General features: G+C 45.4%; 1 protein-coding gene across 1 annotated transcript; it reads right to left on the bottom strand.

The window, feature by feature from the left end:
- Positions 1-68: 68 nt before the first annotated feature.
- On the bottom strand, positions 69-13491 carry LOC124047661 (huntingtin-interacting protein 1-related protein-like). Its single transcript, XM_046367973.1, is given in 31 exon segments — positions 69-1769; positions 1953-2635; positions 2821-2882; positions 6903-7026; positions 7123-7228; positions 7412-7512; positions 7649-7742; positions 8078-8136; positions 8216-8326; positions 8475-8611; positions 8688-8795; positions 8890-9124; positions 9249-9443; positions 9550-9660; positions 9896-10090; positions 10228-10329; positions 10505-10621; positions 10693-10781; positions 10850-11033; positions 11157-11247; positions 11365-11420; positions 11540-11668; positions 11786-11861; positions 11956-12013; positions 12121-12261; positions 12349-12410; positions 12586-12662; positions 12772-12852; positions 13134-13190; positions 13358-13473; positions 13476-13491. Coding segments are annotated over 31 exon segments (3897 nt in total). The 3' UTR covers positions 69-1645.
- Between the last annotated feature and the right edge of the window lie 204 nt (positions 13492-13695).

Here is a 13695-nt window from a genome sequence, read left to right on the forward strand (position 1 = left end):
AGACAAACATACAGAAAATGAGGTTAACAACGCTTGTTTTCTTTAGTTGAGTGAGTTAGTTCGGAGAAGGAGGAGGAGGAGGAATTAGAGAGGAGGGGAATGAGAAAAAAGAGGAGAGGGAAACAAACACCAAGGTGCAATGGGAGGAGTTATGACATGGCTGCACGCTGGAACAAAGTGTTACTTTCCTCTTGAAGCTCAAAGCAGGCAGCTCAGTTGCACAAAGTCTCTGGTCTAGTTGATTTTCCTTACACCTAAAAACAACATACTCAGGTAAGTGGAAAGATAGAATGACCTGGGTTGGTGAAACTCTTTTAAATTAAATAAAATAAATGCAATGAGCTTTTCCAGTTTTAATGTTTCCATTGAGGGATAGTTTAGTTGATTTGGTCATAAATCAGTTTGTGAAGATATAGCTCACCACTACATTTGATATTAGTGCATACTTGAACACTGCATGAGAATGTGACTTGAGGCAATATCATTTGTTGAAGTACAGTACTTCATGTACTTAGTGTGTAGATATTATTTGCTCTGTAAACTGGAATACCAAGTGTCCACATACTGTAGGTTTTTACTGTAAAAATTCAGATTAGATATAATTTCTAGAACTCATCATAGTCTATAAGATATGCACATGGGCACTGTTACTGTTGCATTGGAGGAGAAGTTCGAGGCCCTAAAGTACTGGTGGCATGCCCCTCTCTTCCAGCAGCCCATATGAAAAAAGACTATAATATACTATATAAAGTGTAGTATTTACTACAGCAATTACTGTAGTTAATGTTTGCAGATATTACTGTATTATTTACTATAGTGTTTTTGTTGAATTATATTTGACAATCTACTGGACAAATAGTAAAAGAGCAAATTTCCCATAACCTGTAGGCAGGTAGGACTGGAGTGTGAATGGGTAGTTCAGTGCTTCGGCTTTTTCTATGACCTGTGGGGAGCACAATATGGTCTATACTTGGTATGTAGGTTTCTCACTCCTGGGTGGCACAAATTAAGATATGGGGGATGAGAATGGATGTAGTATATGCAAATTAAATACTTCAGCATTACTATAGTTAAAAAACTGTAGTGTTTTTGCATAATTACTGTAGTATTTACTACAGTGTTTATTTGCGCATAATACTGTAGTATTTACTATAGTATTCTACAGTATACTACAACATTCTAAAGTAAGCACTACATAACCAAAGGATATTACCCTGTCATACCCAATTGATGCCCCTGCTCGCCTTGTGATGATAACAACACTGAAGCTTTTTCTAGAATGTTTTATGGACATTGGAGAACACAGTGGGAGGGATCTTAGACCATTCCTCCATACATAATCTTTCCAGATCCTTGATGTCCTTCATCTGCACTTATGGATTGGCCTCTTCAATTCAAACCACAGGTTTTCAATGGGGTTCAAGTCCGGAGACTGAGATGGCCATTGAAAATATTGATTTTGTGCTCAATTCACCATTTCTTTGTGGATTTTGATGTGGGCCTGGGGTTATTGTCTTGCTGGAAGATTTTTGTTGTTGTTTGTAATCAAATAGTGTATCAAGACATTAAGAAATATGAAATACTACAATAAAGTTGCTATCTTGAAAAGAGTTGTTCTTCAATCACTGCACCGGAGTAAACTGAGTCAACTGCATATACAGTAGTTCACATGACAAGGTATGCAGACAGGTAGAATCTTCTCATTCTGGATTTGGGATTCTAACATTCCGGATTCTGGATTCCTCTGTTCCAGCCTCACCTCTTCGGAACTGCAACAGAGGAAAAACAGACCACCAATGACATCACAATTCCATCCTTATGGGAAGTCAAACTGGCTCCAATACAATCACTTCTATCCTTAGGCCCTAGGCCCTTGTTCTGTTCGTATACCTATAACCTTAATGCCTGTGACGAGGATGATCAATACGACAGCCGGTAATAATGATTCTTACCTTACTAAACAGGGTTCCTGTTTTCTGGAAGATGGAAGGTTTCTTTGAAGTGTGGGTTGGCTTGGCGAGTTCTGCTGAGTTATTTGGAAGGGGAAGGGACTCGGGCTGGGACAGAGGTGGGGACAGAGGCTGGGACAGAGCGGGTGTTGGGAGAAGGGATTGGTGTTTACATATGGCTGGCTTTGAGAGTATGTTTGGGGAGGTGAGTAGGATTGGGTTTGAGAATATGATTGAGGTGGTAAGTAAGATTGGGTTTGGGATGATGAGTAGGATTGAGGTGGTAAGTAAGATTGGGTTTGAGATGATGAGTAGGATTGGGGTGGTGAGTAGGATTGCGTTGCAGGCTGTGAGTACGATTCAGGTTCAGAGTAAGGCTTTGTGTGTGAGTAGGACTTGGGTGGTGAGTAGGACTGAACTGATAGTTGTGAGTCGGGTTGTGTCTGTGAGAAGGGCTGTGTGTTTAGGTAGGGCTGGGGCAGCAGGGTGGAGGCTGGTAAGAGGGTTGGAGGGGGAGGGGGTGGGAAGCTGTCTCCCCCGTCGTCCCCGTCCCCGTCTCCTCCCTCCACCTCCACCTCCCCCCCGTGGGCTGTACCAGTCCCAGACAGCTGGTAGTGTTTCTTCCTCAGCTCTCCCAGACGAACTCTCTCCTGTTCCAGCTGATTCTCTAGCTCCAACACCTTCACCTACAGCACCGAGAATGGAGAAGAGGACGTTCACCTACACACACATCCAGTTGGTCACATGGAATAATATGTCCCTGGCCCACACACACACACACACACACACACACACACAAAACATACACAAACAGCTATAAGTGGCTGTAGGCAGAGTAGGCAGAGCAGTACAAGCTGCTGTAATGACATACCTGAGACTCAATCTCTTGAGTCTTCACTTTGATCAGGGAGATGCCTGAGAAGTCCATGGGTTCTGGAGAGAAGCGAGGACAAGGATTCAGAACTCAGGGGTACAATGCACCCAAACCATTATACAACATTTATTTTATACAATCCTCCACCCTATAGCTGCAGGAAGTAGTTTGGCGGTGGGGGTGCTGAAGAAAAAACGATGCCCTCACTGAAGATGTCTATATCTGTCCACTAATACAGAACTAGTAGACGTTCTTATCCACAGCTACAGTTGAAGTCGGAAGTTTACATACACTTAGGTTGGAGTCATTAAAACTCGTTTTTCAACCACTCCACAAATTTCTTGTTAACAAACTATAGTTTTGTCTAGTCGGTTAGGACATTTACTTTGTGCATGACACAAGTAATTTTTCCAACAATTGTTTACAGACAGATTATTTCACTTATAATTCACTGTATCACAATTCCAGTGGGTCAGAAGTTTACATACACTAAGTTGACTGTGCCTTTAAACAGCTTAGAAAATTCCAGAAATTGATGTCACGGCTTTAGAAGCTTCTGATAGGCTAATTGACATCATTTGAGTCAATTGGAGGTGTACCTGTGGAGGTATTTCAAGGCATACCTTCAAACTCAGTGCCTCTTTGCTTGACATCATGGGGAAAATCAAAAGAAATCAGCAAAGAGCTCTACAAGTCTGGTTCATCCTTGGGAGCAATTTCCAAACACCTGAATGTACCACATTCATCTGTACAAACAATAGTACACAAGTATAAACACCATGGCATCACGCACCGTCATACCGCTCAAGAAGGAGACGCGTTCTGTCTCCTAAAGATGAACGTATTTTGGTGCGAAAAGTGCAAATCAATCCCAGAACAACAGCAAAGGACCTTGTGAAGATGCTGGAGGAAACAGGTAAAACGAGTCCTATATCGACATAACCTGAAAGGCCGCTCAGCAAGGAAGAAGCCACTGCTCCAAAACCTCCATAAAAAAGCCAGACTACGGTTTGCAACTGCACATGGGGACAAAGATTGTACTTTTTGGAGAAATGTCCCCTGGTCTGATGAAACAAATATAGAACTGTTAGGCCATAATGACCATCGTTATGTTTGGAAGAAAAAGGGGGACGCTTGCAAGCCGAAGAACACCATCCCAACCGTGAAGCACGGGAGTGGCAGCATCATGTTATGAGGGTGCTTTTCTGCAGGAGGGACTGGTGCACTTCACAAAATAGATGGCATCATGAGGGAGGAAAATTATGTGGATATGTTGAAGCAACATCTCCAGACATCAGTCAGGAAGTTAAAGCTTGGTCGCAAATAGGTCTTCCAAATGGACAATGACCCCAAGCAAACTTCCAAAGTTGTGGCAAAATGGCTTAAGGACAACAAAGTCAAGGTATTGGAGTGGCCATCACAAAGCCCTGACCTCAATCCTATAGAACATTTGTGGGCAGAACTGAAAAAGTGTGTGCGAGCAAGGAGGCCTACAAACCTGACTCAGTTACACCAGCTCTGTCAGGAGGAATGGGTCAAAATTCACCCAACTTATTGTGGGAAACTTGTGGAAAGCTACCCAAAATGTTTGACTCAAGTTAAATAATTTAAAGGCAATGCTATCAAATACTAGTTGAGTGCATGTAAACTTCTGACCCACTGGGAATGTGATGAAATAAATAAAATCTGAAAAAAAGAATTCTCTCTACTATTATTTTGACATTTCACATTCTTAAAATAAAGAGGTGATCCTAACTGACCTAAGACAGGGCATTGTTACTAGGATTAAATGTTAAGAATTGTGAAAAACTTATTTTAAATGTATTTTGCTAAGGTGTATGTAAACTTCCAACTTTTTCTGTGCTTACAGTAGAGAGTGCATATATTTTCATACGGATCCCATGTGGGAATCGAACCCACAATCCAGGCATTGCAAGCACCTTGCTCTACCAACTGAGCCACATCATATCACATCACATCGTTCAGCTGATGTTCTGAAAGAGCTGCAAAATCTGGACCCCTACAAATCAGCCGGGCTAGATAATCTGGACCCTTTCTTTCTAAAATTATCTGCCGAAATTGTTGCCACCCCTATTACTAGCCTGTTCAAACTCTCTTTCGTGTAGTCTGAGATTACCAAAGATTGGAAAGCAGCTGCGGTCATCCCCCTCTTAAAAGGGGGGGAGACACTCTTGACCCAAACTGCTACAGACCTATATCTATCCTACCAGTAAACTCTCCTTCCAGACCCATATCAAACATCTCCAATCCAAAGTTAAATCTAGAATTGGCTTCCTATTTCGCAACAAAGCATCCTTCACTCATGCTGCCAAACATACCATCCTTCTAATCCTCGACTTTGGCGATGTCATTTACAAAATAGCCTCCAATACCCTACTCAACAAATTGGATGCAGTCTACCACAGTGCAATCCGTTTTGTCACCAAAGCCCCATATACTACCCACCATTGCAACCTGTACGCTCTCGTTGGCTGGCCTTCGCTTCATACTCGTCGCCAAACCCACTGGCTCTATGTCATCTACAAGACCCTGCTAGGTAAAGTCCCCCCTTATCTCAGCTCGCTGGTCACCATAGCATCTCCCACCTGTAGCACACGCTCCAGCAGGTATATCTCTCTAGACACCCCCAAAACCAATTCTTTCTTTGGCCGCCTCTCCTTCCAGTTCTCTGCTGCCAATGACTGGAACAAACTACAAAAATCTCTGAAACTGGAAACACTTATCTCCATCACTAGCTTTAAGCACCAACTGTCAGAGCAGCTCACAGATTACTGCACCTGTACATAGCCCAGCTATAATTTAGCCCAAACAACTACCCCTTTCCCTACAGTATTGAATTCATTTATTTATTTTGCTCCTTTGCACCCCATTATTTTTATTTCTACTTTGCACATTCTTCCATTGCAAATCTACCATTCCAGTGTTTTACTTGCTATATTGTATTTACTTTGCCACCATGGCCTTTTTTTGCCTTTACCTCCCTTATCTCACCTCATTTGCTCACATCGTATATAGACTTGTTTATACTGTATTATTTACTGTATGTTTGTTTAACTCCATGTGTCGTTGTATGTGTCGAACTGCTTTGCTTTATCTTGGCCAGGTCGCAATTGTAAATGAGAACTTGTTCTCAACTTGCCTCCCTGGTCAAATAAAGGTGAAAAAAATAAAATTTAAAAAAATCATCACATCATATCATCACAAACCACTTGATGTCTCAATGTACTAAATTACTGTATTGGTCATTTTTTTCTTCATGGTGATGGAAAGTCTACGGGTACAACCCTAGATGACCAGCCTATGAACAATACAGGCATGTATTACTTCTGCACAAAAAAAGTGATTGTTTTCCATGTTATTTGATCAAGAAAGTGGGTGTTTTGTGTCTTTGCCCATAACTTTGCACTTTTGGATATAAATGTTTGAGGACAGGCTTTTGTACTTTGTGGATTCCATTAGAATGACATCACAGAGAAAGGATCAGGGCAACAACTCTTAATATTCCAACCGTTGAATCCTGCAAGATACTCTTCTTAAATGACCTTTTTTTGCCAAAGTGGAGATGCTGAAAAATGTTTTCCATAGCTGCAGACGTCTATATTGGTCTGCTAATACTAGTAAAAGCCCAGTGTACTACTTGTGTGAATTTCTTATTAATATAGTCTCAGAAACTCAATCCTAGGCAACAGTGACTATGGTCTGGTTTTCAATTACTCTTTTTGGAAAATAATTGTTCCCGTGTGGGTACTCTTCAGACAGACAACAGAATGTCACAATTCGAAACAAAAGTTTGCAAGGAAAACCTTTGCAGTGGCTTTAGGGAAGGTAGTTGATACAAACTAGACACGTGTGAAATGCCCTCAATAAAACTAACCGGCGTGATCTCCAGTTTGCTAGCTACTAGTTTGTATTTTAAGTGGCTAAGGTAGCAACGTAGGCATTGGACATAGTTCCTCTTTGCCAGGGGACAAGGGAGTCCGTCATTGAAACCAGACCCTAGTCACAGTTGCCTAGGGTCTGGTTTTTCGAGACTACCTTCCTCCTCTCCCTCTTTTCACCTCTCTCAGTGATCTGCCTCTGTCCTTGATTGGTGGAGGTCACCACTATGGCAGCCATGTCGTTGACGTGTCTCGAGGCCTGCTGCAGCGTCGACAACTTCTTGCTGTTGCGGTCCGCCTTCACCTGCAGCCACGAAAACACAGGGGGAGACCAGGGGTCCATTGTCAAGTCAGAGAATATGAAGACGGAATCAGCTGTGTGTGTGTGTATGTGTTGTACCTTGGAGGCAGCGACCAGCTGGGCGGTACTAGCAGCGATCTCATGAGAACAGACAATGAGCTCCTCGTATTTACCCCCGCTAGTTACCACCTTGTCAGCCGAGTCTCTGCCAGCCGGGAGAGAGAGGAAACAAGATATATCAATTTGTGTGGACAAAAAGTGGGTTTTACACACAAATATCTCAATTTTAGGATTCAGCCCTACGACAACGTGACTAGTATCACTGCTGTAACAACAGTCCGCTGTATATAGTATACGTGTGTAATGGGCATATCAAGTCAGTACTTACAGCATCTGAGTGGCGCCCCAGCCCACTGACTTGGAGGCAGAGATGAGGCCTTCAGTCCAACAGGAGTTCTTAGCATAGAACTCCTTCACTGATGCTGCCCCCTGTGGAGAAAACACGTCACTGAGCCCAGAGCTGAATACAGATGTGCTCAACCTTTTGGAGGTCCACTATTTGACTATGTCGATAAGTATGGAAGTACAGCCTATTCTAAACACAAATGTAATATTTATAACTCACTCTGCCGCTTTCCACAATATCTTTCTGCAGGTCAGTGGCAGCGGTCACCAGCATGTGGATGGCCTTCATTAGGTCTGAACAGGAGCCAAGGATGCTGAGAGTGAGAGAGAGAAGAGGAGAGAAATTGAGAGGGAGACAGAGAAAAAGCATATTGACTCTGTAAGCTACAGTGATAGCTCCTCCAGCACATAACGTTAGTTAGTAAATACAGAGTTATTGTTGAGTTAATCCACTGTGTACTGTTGTGTTTTGTGTTCTGTGATCTACTATGTACTATTGTGTTTTGTGTTCTGTGTACTATTGTGTTCTATTGTGTTCTGTGTTCTACTGTGTACTATTGTGTTCTATTGTGTCTGTGTTCTACTGTGTACTATTTTCTTCTGTGTTCTGTGACATATTGTGTTCTATGTTCTACTGTGTTTCGCTGACCTCTGGTTGACCTCCAATTTGACCCCAGACGTGTCTCTCCTGGCCTGGTTCAGGATCGCCTGTTCACAGCATGGGTAGAAAAGACATGAGGAATGTCCTCAACAATGACATGCTCTGTGTGTGTGTGTGTGTTCTTACGTCCATGCGGAGTACAGCCTCCTCTATTGCAGTAGAGGTAGCAGTCATCTCTTTATCCACCATTTCCCCCAGCTCCTCTTTTAGAACATCCTGCCCTTGAAGACGCAGATCCTACACAGGAAATACACTTCCATTACATCCTGTCCTATCCTGCATTGACACAAAATGGCTGCCAGTGCACTGACCACAGACGTTGCTCTCAACAGGAATGCTTATTCCACTAGCTGCAGTTCTCCGTGTGTGATGACCCCGTCCGTACCTGTCCCATAGTGAGTATGCGTCGCATGACATAGCGTATCGTAGTAGGGTCGGCTCTCTGTAACGTGGCTCTGGACTTCAGCTCGTGTAGGAACTGCAGACAGTGGGTGGAAGCTTCTCTACAACTGTCAGTCAGACCTAGAGGGAGAGAGAGAAAGGGATGAGTGTGTGTGTTTGTGAGCATGCTTGCGTGCGTGCAGTGTGCGTCTCTTACGGTCGGCCTGGTCAGTAGGAGCACTGTGTGCTGTAGCTCCTCCATTGACGATGGTGTCAGAAGCCAGATGGGAGAACTGCGTCACAGCCCTCAGAAGACCACTGGCATCTGAGACAGACAGGACAGAGACAGGAGATTATATACACACACACACACACACACAAACACGCATGCCGTGCGCACACACAAGGTGGTTACACACCGTCCATATTTCCAAGGTAGACCATGTGACTCTGCTGCATCTTGTCCAAAGAACCCAGGGTGATCTCAGCTCGGTTCACCAGGTAATCTGGAGAGCAGGTGCAGCGTACGTGTATGGGGTCGTCCAGTTTGGACACAGCGTCCAGTATGATGCCTTCAGCCTCCACCACGGCACACTGGAGCAGACAGAACTGTTCCTCTTGCAGCTTCCTGGTCAGCTCACCCTCACGAGATGCCTGGAGTAACACACACACACACACCGGAAAGATTACAGGTTAACACACCTATATGCGCATGCTCGTATGTGTGCACAGAGACACATATGCACGCACAACTGTTTCACACACACACAGCCCATACCCGTTGCTGTAGTTGTTGCCTCAGACTGGCCATCTCTCTGGATGTCCTGTCGTTGTCCTGCTCCAGAGAGCTGCGTTGGAGCTGCGCCTGCTGCCTTAAAGAGGTCAGCTCAGCATCTTTCTCCCACACAGAGCACAGCAGCCCCTCTCTCTCGGTCTGGAGACCCATCAGGGCACTGTTCATCTGAGAACCAGTCTGACAGGGGAGACAGATACATAGACATATCTCTCAACCTTATTTGTATCTAGGACTGACAAGTATAGGTCCTCCATTTGCTAGGGACCAGCAGACAGGTTCCTACCATCTCCTTGTTCTGCAGGGCATTGTTAGCACGTGACACCTCTGCTCGACTCTGCTCTAGCTCTCGCTTCAGTCTATCAATCTCCACTCTCTGCTCCGCGTTTATAGCCAGCTGTAATCTCACACACACACACACACACACACACACACACACACACACACACACACACACACACACACACACACACACACACACACACACACACACACACACACACACACACACACACACACACACACACACACACACACACACACACGTCAATTCATCAGAATGTCCTCCAATGTCTTACTACGCAGCACAAGTTCGACTTCAAGTTCAAGTCTAGTGTGTTAACAGCCCATACCTGTTGCTGTAGCTGTTGCCTCAGGCTGGCCATCTCTCTGGCTGATCTGTCCCTGTCCTGCTCCATGGAGCTGTGATGGAGCTGAGCCTGCTGCTGTAGAGAGGACACTTCACCCTCTTTCTCCCTCAAACAGCGCATCAGTTCCTCCCTCTCTCGCTGGAGACCCTGCAGAGCACCAGTCATTTGGGAACCAGCCTGGGGAAGCGGGAAGAGTTCTGATTGGTTCAAGAAGGACACACAAAATAATAAAAGGGTAGAGTCGAGTTTGAGAGACGGAAAAACACTGTCCCGTGCTTCTACCTAAATAACCCTACCATGTCGTTGTTGCCTACCATCTCTTTGTTGTCCAGGACACTGTGGACTTCACCCAACGCTGCTCTCTGGTACAACAGCTCTCTTTTCAGCCGATCCATCTCCTGCTTCTGCTGCTCCAGCTACAAAGACAGGACAGAGAAAACACGCAGAGAAGTCAGGAAACACGAGGACAAACATCAACAATTGTTAAACCTTACAAGAGTAAGAATCATCCTGGAGAAATAAACCCTGAACCTGCTCCATATTTGCTACAAACTCTCGGGGTTAGAGGTCAGGGGTTAATGGTTATAGTACCTTGAGACTATTCTCCTGTCGAAGGTGGTCCACCTCGCTGGCCAGCTGCTGTTTGGCCGTGGCCAATTCCTCCTGGTTCTGCTGGGTGCTGGACAAGAACCGGACTGTCTCTGCATTCTGAACACACACACACAATATTGTGTCAGGTCCCAAAAGACATAGAAATTCCCAGTGTGCAGTGTCTGTACCTTCTTCAGTAGATCAGCGTGGCTGGTGACCAGTTCAGCGTGTCGCTCTTTGAGCTGAGAAAAACGCAGCTCAGCTGCCTGGGCTCGACCTGTAGGGGGAGGACGGGGTTAATAGGTGTGTGTGTGTGTGTTTGTGTCCGTCCGTGTCTATACTCACCATCAGCCTCCTGGTATCCAGCCTGTACCCCTGGTAGGGCGGCGGTGGCCTGTCGTAAGGCCCCTACCTCCATGCGCAGGTGTTCATTGTCCACCAGAGCAATCTGCTTATGGGTCCTCTGGTCCTCCAGCTCTGCTTCCAGCCTGTTCACCTGAGACTTCAGCTGGGTCACACACCTCTGAGCCTAGGGAGAGAGGGGTGGGAGGAGGGGGAGGGGTCAAACACACACATGCATGCATTTTGAGTCACCCCTACACCTGCACACAGACAGATAGACAGAGACACGCATGCAAGCAAACACACACACCTCCGTTTTGAGGAGCTGCAGCTCTGGTTTGATGACCTCCAGCTCCTTCCTCAGAGCCTCTGCCTCCGTCAGAGCTGGAGACGGAGATCTTCTGAGGGATACCAGAGGCAAACCAGAAACGGTTATTATTTCACAATCATTTCTCCTCAAAAATGTGGTTAGACAAGTGTTATGTTAGCTCAGTGAAAAGAGAAGATCTTTCATTTACCTTTGATCAAATCCAGCATCAGGAGCTCCCAGCTGGCTTAACATGTTGTACGGTTGCTGTCGAAGACAAATGGATGCAGACAGTTATGAGGCAATTGGTATTTATCGTGTAAATAACAACACTCGGTTCAATAGCATAGTGTAAAATAAAGTAACGGGAGAGTGTCCAGTCGTACCTGTGGTGCTTGGCTGTAGTCTGGCTGTGGCGCCGCATCGACTTCTTCATAAGGCTCCTCATTGGGCATCACCACCACCGGCCGCACGTACTCCGCCAGCGCAGAGGCACGCAGGAAGTTCGGAGGAGACTACAGGTGTTGCACACACACACACACAAGTGAACATACGGAACACAGAGATAGAAAATGAAAACAGGTATTGGCGGGAATGACCAATTCCCCACAAACACAAACTACGTGGCTTACATCTGGCAGGTCAGGGATCTGAATGATCTTTTTGAAGAACTCTGTCTCTCTGGCTCGATCAAATAACTTTGTGAGGCTGGAAGACAACAGGGCAGAGATCATTCAAACCATACGGCGTGCATACCGGTGCACACACACACACAAGACAGTCGATAGTTGTGTAGGCAGACCTGTTGAACAGATCACGGAATCTCTCCCGGTGTCCGAGAAGAGAGTCAGCTGAAACACCTGGAACACAGAGCAGGATCACACATGTCTATTAGACGAGGACAGGTCAGATTTAGAAATCCAGAGGGCTACAGGCCTGGGGTTTTGTGTATGTGCGTGTGACTGACAGCTGTGCAGTTTGAACAGTAGTTTGACAGAGAAGTGGTAGAGCCAGCTGCAGTCCAGTATAACAGGAATTAGAGGTCCCAGGCGACACTGTCCGGCCGGAGTGGTGGACTTGCCCGCGTTGGCATCCAGCTGCCGCCAAACTGTTAGGAAGACACGGATGGTTATGGCTTCATTCAACTGAGAATCAATGCATAAAGGAGAATGAAAGCCTTAGCCGAAAGACCCACCTGTCTCTGACATTTTCAGAGCAGCGTCCAGGTTATCTAACAGCTCATGAGTCATATCAAATCTGTAGAGAAGAGAACCCCTTACAGTGAACAGCTTAACAGAGATCACTGTTACCACCTGCAAATGTAGCTCACCTCAGAAACAGCTCAGCAAACCCTGATTTGATGTTGAGAAAGACATTTGCACCCATAGTATCATAGGAGGTTTTGGGGTACAGTATGGTGCTATTGACTCACATTTTGTTGACGTCAGTTCCTGCCTCTCTCTCCAACGTCTCGTCTGTGGCCTCCAGGTTACCTGGAATAACCTTGTGCTGGGGAAGAAAGAATCCATGTACATACCAGAAAGGTTTGTCTGCAGGAGAAAGTGGTGAGAAACAGTAGGTTCTAGGTGGTATATGTATGCAATGCACGGGGTCTCACCTTCACATGGAACTCCATTTTGAGGGACAGGAACTTGGCCGAAAGGGACACAATATGGCCGTACCTATCATGCAAGTTCCCCTGGAAATACATATGGTCAAAATCCACTGTCATAATTTTTTTGCCTTTATTTAACTAGGCAAGACAGTTAAGAACAAATTCCTATTTACAATGGCGGCCTTGGAACAGTGGGTTAACTGCCTTGTTCCGGGGCTTAACGACAGATTTCTACCTTGTCAGCTCGGGGATTCGATCGAGCAACCTTTCGGTTACTGGCCCAACGCTCTAACCACCGCCCCATAGTACGTCCTACGTTTCAATGTCATCAACTCCTGTAAAGGTAGCGTCAACCGAGTACTCACCCAGAGTACGCCCATGTCTTTGACGTTCCTGCTGTATCTATGAGAGTCTCTCACAGCCTGAGGAACACACAGGGGAGAGGAGTCACTCACAGGACCTTACAGCATGAACGTACAGGGAAGTTTGGCAGGAAGAAGAGAAGGAAGAGATAGAAGAGGAGAAGAGATCTCATGAAGAGATGAGATACAAGAAATGCAGTATGGGGGGCATGAATGGGATGACTAACGTTATGGTGCCCGTCCCGGAGGACTTTGTGTAGCATGTAGCAGAACTTCCAGCTGATGATGGCGTTGGAGGAGAGCGGCAGGTTGATGATGAACGACCAGAACGTTGTGGCTCCCCCTCCTTATGGGTCCCCATGATGATGTCGGCACCGTCGTCAAGGAGGAACCAATGATGTATATAAAACACACCAGACAGACAGACACCCCCGCAAGACCAAGAAACGAACAAATATTTATTACATCTCAAATCATGGGGGTGAATATGAATAGGCCTGGGAGGAATGGTAAATGATACAGAATATTATCAAAACAGGGTGGATATACTTAGAGGTAGCCTCAC

The sequence above is a fragment of the Oncorhynchus gorbuscha genome, linkage group LG11 (genome assembly GCF_021184085.1).
Source record: "Oncorhynchus gorbuscha isolate QuinsamMale2020 ecotype Even-year linkage group LG11, OgorEven_v1.0, whole genome shotgun sequence".
Classification (NCBI taxonomy): Eukaryota; Metazoa; Chordata; class Actinopteri; order Salmoniformes; family Salmonidae; genus Oncorhynchus; species Oncorhynchus gorbuscha.